This window comes from Neltuma alba, unplaced genomic scaffold, assembly GCF_004799145.2.
Source record: "Neltuma alba isolate B1F8T4 unplaced genomic scaffold, ASM479914v2 tig00004862_pilon, whole genome shotgun sequence".
Lineage (NCBI taxonomy): Eukaryota > Viridiplantae > Streptophyta > Magnoliopsida > Fabales > Fabaceae > Neltuma > Neltuma alba.
In genome coordinates this window covers 322973-330050 of record NW_021633885.1, presented here as the reverse complement: position 1 = coordinate 330050, position 7078 = coordinate 322973, and the positions used below count along the sequence as shown (strand labels likewise).

General features: G+C 37.2%; 1 protein-coding gene across 2 annotated transcripts; it reads left to right on the top strand.

The window, feature by feature from the left end:
- The first annotated feature begins 280 nt into the window (after positions 1 to 280).
- On the top strand, positions 281 to 6630 carry LOC114745937 (pyruvate kinase 1, cytosolic). 2 transcript variants are annotated; one of them, XM_028934114.1, is made up of 17 exons: positions 281 to 525; positions 723 to 819; positions 989 to 1086; positions 1307 to 1462; positions 1617 to 1694; positions 2021 to 2152; positions 2277 to 2357; positions 2486 to 2557; positions 2680 to 2769; positions 3103 to 3247; positions 3624 to 3712; positions 4382 to 4477; positions 4596 to 4663; positions 4870 to 4969; positions 5299 to 5343; positions 5624 to 5683; positions 6165 to 6630. In XM_028934114.1, the coding sequence occupies exons 1-17, from the start codon at positions 457 to 459 to the stop codon at positions 6315 to 6317; spliced, it is 1629 nt and encodes a 542-aa protein (XP_028789947.1). In that variant the 5' UTR covers positions 281 to 456; the 3' UTR covers positions 6318 to 6630. The 2 variants fall into 2 exon arrangements, with proteins under 2 accessions (XP_028789947.1, XP_028789949.1); XM_028934116.1 differs by lacking the exon at positions 5299 to 5343.
- Positions 6631 to 7078: the final 448 nt, after the last annotated feature.

The following is a 7078-nucleotide window of genomic DNA, read 5'->3' as shown; positions in this document are numbered from 1 at the left end:
GTGGAGGGGCATGACAAAAGAATTGCGAAAATCAACCGTGATGTAAGCTCTGGTGAGAGAAAAAAAAAAAGCCGTGATGTAAGCGACCTGGCACAGGTTGGGAGTAGGTTTAGGTTTTTCAAAAGTGTGACAATGGAAAGCTCGAGCTCTTCATGGCTATTTGTTCTAATTAAAATAATACTAAGGAATTGGGCTTTACCGTTTGGCTTGCTTGCAATAATGGGTGTCCCATAAATTTGGTGGTTAAAAAAATGGCTAAACGGAGAAAGCCTAGTGGGGAAGCAACGTGAGCGCATAGGCATATTCTTCGCTTTTGATGTTTGAAGCTTTTCTCCAAACGAGGGAGGGTCGCATAACGCCCCCCCTGTTCTGAACGAACTTCCTTCTTCCTCATCATCCTCCCCTTTTCCTCTTCCACAGCAGTTGCTCGGGTCTCGAAGCCACCGATAAGCAAACATGCATTCCACTAACTTGCTTCTTGAAGAACCTATTAGGATGATCTCTATTATAGAGCCATCCAAGCCTGTGAGTTTCATTCTGTTATTTTCTCATCTTTTTCTCTTCTGTTCGTTTTAATACGGGACACTTCGAATGTCTGTCAAGATGGATCCATGGCGTGCTGTTGGGGGGCCTTCTCTTTTCTTTTTAATTTCTTAATTGGATTTGAGCTTTGATTCATATTTTATCTTCCTATATTTCTCGTTCTTTTTTAACCTTTCCAGAGCTTCTTTCCTGCAATGACAAAAATCGTTGGTACACTGGGTCCCAAATCTCGATCTGTAGAGGTTATTTCTAGCTGCCTCAAGGCTGGAATGTCCGGTATGACACTATGCTACCTTTTGTCATCCTCCCGTGCTTTCAATCCTGTTTCATTTCTTCGTAAACTTATGGCCTCCCGCCCGGCGCCCGGTAGATGACTAGCATTTTGTTTTTATGGCGGTAACATGACTGGAGAGGCTTTACATGGATTGTTTATTATTTCTTGTAGTGGCTCGTTTCGACTTCTCTTGGGGTGATGTGGAGTATCATCAGGAGACCTTGGAGAATTTGAAGGCCGCTATCAAGAGCACTAAGAAGCTTTGTGCTGTGAGTTTCCTCCTGTGCTTTCCTGAGGCGTTGGTTTAAATAAAAGCAGAAAGTCGCTGCCTTGACGGTCGTGACAATCCATTGTTAATTTTTACGTTGACTGCCTGAGCCATCTCAAATTGTGCTTCACCAATTTCTGCAATTGTGCTTATCCATTTCTCTTGGTTTTTTATTTATATGTTGGAGGAGTTGATTGTTCGTCACTCTATGCATTTGTCAGGTTATGCTGGATACAGTGGGTGCAGAGATGCAAGTTGTTAACAGAAGTGAGACATCTATATCCCTTCAGGCAGATGGTCTTGTTGTCCTTACTCCGGACAAGGGGAAAGAAGCCTCGTCAGAGATATTGCCTATCAATTTTGATGGACTAGCAAAGGTTCATTGTTATTCTCTGACTTCCGTCCTCATGCCAAGTTGTTATATGGGGTGCATGCCTGGAGTCGATCGTGTCAATGTTATCATAACCCTGCTTTTTAAATGTCTGTGTTGATTTGAACTCAATGTTAAATGTTTCTTCTTATTATTTTCAGTCAGTGAAGAAGGGAGATACTATTTTTGTTGGTCAATACTTGTTCACCGGCAGTGAAACTACTTCTGTATGGCTGGAGGTAACTTCAAAAAATATACCAATATGTATCTATTGTTTTAGTTCTCTTTTATTCTTTCCTTAAATAACCTGCTTCGATTTTTTTTTTTTTTTAACTTGCGTTACAATTGCGGAAGTTCGCACATGCATCAAATTTTTCAGCTGGGATTATACTGGGATACTGTGTTATCAAAGTAGCGGCTTTGTTAGTTGAAATTCTTAAAGCCTGAAGCAAAATTTTTGTTTTATCATCTTTCTGTTTTAACAATTTGATCTCAAAGGTCTTGTGCATAAATAGGAACTGTTGAGGTTTTGCATGCATGACAAATTTTATCACAAGTTGTGCAGGTTACTGAAGTCAGAGGGCAAGATGTTGTCTGTGTAATAAAAAACTCAGCAACATTGGCTGGTGCATTGTTCACTTTGCATGCCTCTCAAATTCACATTGATTTGCCCACACTTACTGAGAAAGACAAGGAGGTAGTTTCTGCCTTAAACCTGCATTTTCCAATGATCTGCCTATTATTGCACAAATTTATCAGTAATTGTGTAGATATTGTTTGTTCATGCGAGAGCACAATTTTTTTAATTTTAATTTTTGCAGGTTATAAGCACTTGGGGAGTGAAAAATAAAATAGATTTCTTGTCATTGTCATACACCCGACATGCAGAAGATGTTCGTGAGGTAACTTGTGTTTCATAGGCATTGCTTGGTTTTAATCACCTCAAATTCATAATGGGTAATTTAACTTTAAGCTTCTATTGTTGTTCCAGCTTTTATTATTAACATAACTTCATATTTTTGTAATGCAGGCTCGAGAATTCCTTTCCAAACTAGGTGATCTGAACCAAACTCAAATTTTTGCAAAGATTGAAAATGTTGAGGTGAGCTGCTTATTTCCTCAGGGTATGGACAAATTTCATCTCTTCAGAAGTTAGATTCCTGCTGGCAGTGCTGACCCAAATTTTGTGTTTAAACCCCCCCCCCCCAAAAAAAAATCCAAAAGGGATTGAACCATTTTGATGAGATTCTACAAGAAGCTGATGGAATTATCCTTTCGCGTGGGAATCTGGGAATAGATCTTCCACCTGAGAAGGTCAGTCTCCTTGTTGAAGTTCGTTTCCACAGTTTGAAGTTCATGAATTTTGTTTTGCTGTGTGTGTGTCTTGATTTCTTAGATTTTATTCTTATGGCATATTGGCAATGTACTTTATTACGCATGATGAAGATTAGCATTTCATGAGTAAATGTTATTGGGACTTTTTTTCTTCTTTTTTTGTTTCAATTGTTCATGCCTAATGAAATTAACTTGCCTCAAATAACATGACATATGCTTGTGACTCTTTCCGTTTAGTGAATTTAAGGTTGTTTTTACTTTTCAGAATGAATGTTGCAAGAGATGTTAACCATATGCTATAAGCTTTTGTAGGTATTTTTATTTCAAAAATCTGCTCTTTACAAATGTAATATGGCTGGGAAACCTGCTGTGCTTACACGTGTTGTGGATAGCATGACCAGCAACTTAAGACCAACTCGTGCAGAAGCCACTGATGTTGCGAATGCTGTTTTGGATGGTAAGTCTCTCAATTTATGATTTCGCATGCTAGGTGAGTGCTTATAAGGCTATTATGCCTATATTAGCTTGCATGTTTCCTAATAAACTTTTACGTGTGTACAGAGCGAGCTAATAATTCTCTTCCATATTAGATTTAGATTCTATAATATTTGGTTTCTCCTTCATATCCAGTGTGCCTAGGGCTGTTCTGCTGTATTAATTTGCTTGATATTTAGGTTATCAAAGGCACAAAAAATTTTAACTTATGCTGATATTTAGCGTTTAGGTCATTTTCAACTGTCTTTCTTTTTTTACCTTCTGTCCATTGCAATCTAGTTAGAACTCCGATGACTTTAAGATGCGTATGTTTGCTGACCTGCTATGAGTAAATACAGGAAGTGATGCAATTCTTCTTGGTGCGGAGACCTTACGTGGGAATTACCCTGTTGAGACTATTTCTACTGTTGGCCGAATTTGTGCAGAGGTAAATCCAATTCTCTACTCAATTTTTTTCATATACTTAAGATTCTGATGGGATTAATTTAGATTTAATCGGACATTCCTGAAAGTTTTTCTCATTAAATGTTGAGCTATGAATTTGGTTCCTGATGATTTGGTATCGGTCAATGTTGTGGTTTTGTGATTTTTTTTTTTTTTTTGTTGAGCAAATTTTTGGTTGTGTGCGCGTCTTCTAGTTTGTTCATGATAGATGTCTTAGCTGTTGTAGTGTGGCCATTCATAGTCATCACTGAATGTTTTCCTGTTAAGCTCAGATATTGTTTTTTCTGACAACCGATGTGAATCTCTTTTTATTTCTATATGCCAATCTGATTATTAAGCCATAGTATTGGAACTTCTTGGGAATCTTCACTGTGATGCAAATATAGCATGGGATGTAGTTGAACTGGGAGCCACTACTCTGTTTTAGAAATCGAGAATCAAAATATACATTGATAAGATGTTGGTTCTAAGAATTTTGGCCCTTGTACCTACATTGGTTGAGTTCTCCTTTTACCTTGGACGTGGATTTCTGTTTTACCTTTTATGCCACCCGCCCACCCCCCAAAAAATATATATATTTGTGAGGAACTCTTTAGACTAATGTGCCTCTCTACATGTGATTTAACATCATTTATTGTTTTTTCTCCTGTAGGCTGAGAAAGTTTTCAACCAAGACCTCTATTTTAAGAAGACAGTTAAATATACTGGAGAACCAATGACCCACTTGGAATCTATCGCATCCTCTGCGGTATTTAGGCTTTAATGTTGCATCACAATAGCAGATTCTGGCACTCTCTCTTCTTGGTATTACTTTGTATCCGTGTCATTAACAGAGGGAAGCCTCTTGTATTTATGATTTTTTTTAGGTACGGGCAGCTATTAAGGTGAGGGCTTCTGTTATTATTTGCTTCACTTCAACTGGAAGGGCTGCGAGGTACCTCGTCTATGAATAGCAAAAATGTTTAAATATTTGAATTCATGGAAATTTGAAATAGCCAACTTTTCTTAAATTAAGTTAAATTCAGGAATTTCATACAGTGGCTTATGTTGGTGTCCATGAGCAAGTCTTATTTTAGTCCCCTGCATTTCTCACCTAATCTTGAAGGGTTTCTTTCTGAACGTGTAACATTTCCTCATCAGATTAATAGCAAAGTACAGGCCTCCCATGCCTGTTCTCTCTGTTGTGATTCCTCAGATTAAGACAAATCAGATAAAGTGGAGCTTTACTGGAGCCTTTGAGGTTGGATCTTGATTTTTTTTTTTTTTTAATTCACCTATAGCTTGATTTCTGTTCGCTGTCTATATATGTGGCTGAACCCCGCTCCCCCAACCCATTTTAATGGTTGGAATTTGCTGATTTTCAAGCTTAAATATGGCCAGAGAATTTCTGATAATTATTGTATTCTGTTTAAATTTATGTTTGGACTTTCATCGAATATAGGACTATTCTTCCGGAAATATTGACAGCTGATAAAGGCTATCAAAAGTTTACTTAAGAAACATTTTAGTGCTCTATATTGTTAAATAAGGACTATTTAATCTTTTTCCTTTTCCCTTTTCATTGTCCAGGAACAACTGCCAACTGATATGTGGGAAAGCTTATTTCCATCTAATGTAATTAGTATACTACTCTTTACTAAATATTGCATATATGGAATCATTAGAATACATTATTGCAGCTTAATTTTGCTGTCACATATTCTCAGCCTGTAGCATTTTACTTATCCTTTATACTCCATAGGGCACATGCAGTCGTTATTTATGTTGTGCTTTGGAATATGATGCTTCATTAGCTTGGTTGTGGTTGCACTCATAATCAACAAGAAGTATAATTTGCTTACATTTGTGTGGGAACATCTCCAAATTTGTAAGAATTTCTATTTTTATGGTGCAGGCAAGACAGTCGCTTATAGTGAGAGCTCTCTTTCCCTTGCTTGCTGATCCACGACACCCTGTAAGTTGCTGTTTTCGTGGAAGCTTTTTTCTCATCTGTTTTTCTAGTTGTCCGCTTCTAGTTTATCTTACTGTGGAGAGGCATTAGTCTTTGAATCTAACATGAAGGCACAGAGATGCTCGACTGAGAGAGCTGCTTGCATACTAACAGTTCTGCTTCAATACATTCTCAGAAGTTTAGAATATCACGGTTTTGATCTATGAAACTTTGATTATGATCGCCATTGATTAGCTTTTCTCATGATTCAATCTTATGGCTACGTTTTCCGAACATAACCTTCATTCTGGAGATCTGTATGCATAGTGATAAAAAGATCACTTTACTATAGCATTGCCCTTTGGTATATTACTGTTTATACCACAGTTGTAAGCACGGACGAACAACGAGGAAGGAGTGGGACCCACTTGATGAGCATGTCTCTGTCTTTTTCACAAGTTCCATGGCATGCATAATGACTAGATATCGTGCTTTGTGCATGCAGGCGGAGTCAACAGGAGCATCGAATGAGTCCATTCTGAAGGTTGCCCTTGATCATGGAAAAGCGTCAGGGGTTATAAAGGCACACGATCGGGTTGTTGTTTGCCAGAAAGTCGGTGACACATCCGTCGTTAAGATTATTGAGCTTGAAGATTAAAACACATTCGCCCAACACCACAGTTTTAGGCTTCTCCTTTTTGGTCATTCCCAAAGTATTTGAAAGCAGCGATTATTCTGCTTCCATTTGAGGTTTTCTGGTATCCCTCCACTGGGTTTGGTGGCTAGTTGTTTTTCTCCGCGTGTATTAGAAATTAACGCTAAGGAGGCAACCATCACTCAAATAGAAAAATCAGAGGAATGTGAGCTTGTTGCCTATTCTTAGTTGATTATTATACAACAAATTTCGGAATTAAAATTATTCGGTATGATTTTGGCTAACGAAGTAACGATGATCAAAGATTATTGTTCAATGGCTTCTATTCTTTTAGCTTAATGTGGCGGATCTTACTTTATTTTATTTTTCAAAAAGAATGATTACGCAATGGGAAAGAATAGATGCAATGCATAGCAATCCTCCAATCACTTAAAATAATATTCTTCTAGTCCTTAATATAAGACTCATTTAACTAATTTGATTAAATTAAGGAAGTTAGGTAAGTTAGTTAATTATAAGAAAAGTGACACATTTTTTCTAAAACACCATAATCATCTTTTTTAATACCATTTTTCTCTCTTCTATTTGATTATGGTTGAGAGAGTATCCATAAGGGTAATTTAGAGAAAATTGATAAATATAAGAAATGAGTCTTATATTCAGGATCAAAATTAACTCAAGAATTGGGTCCTATATTAAAGACCGGAGGAGTACTTTCATATAAATTAAGAAAGTTTTTTTTTTTTACATATTTATCTTATGCA

Bases quoted from the DNA above. Each gene is read 5' to 3' on its own strand.
- LOC114745937 (XM_028934114.1), top strand. From the start codon at position 457: ATGCATTCCACTAACTTGCTTCTTGAAGAACCTATTAGGATGATCTCT. The intron at 2,770-3,102 runs GTCAGTCTCCTT...AAGCTTTTGTAG, and splicing joins TAGATCTTCCACCTGAGAAG to GTATTTTTATTTCAAAAATC. The intron at 4,970-5,298 runs GTTGGATCTTGA...TTCATTGTCCAG, and splicing joins GCTTTACTGGAGCCTTTGAG to GAACAACTGCCAACTGATAT.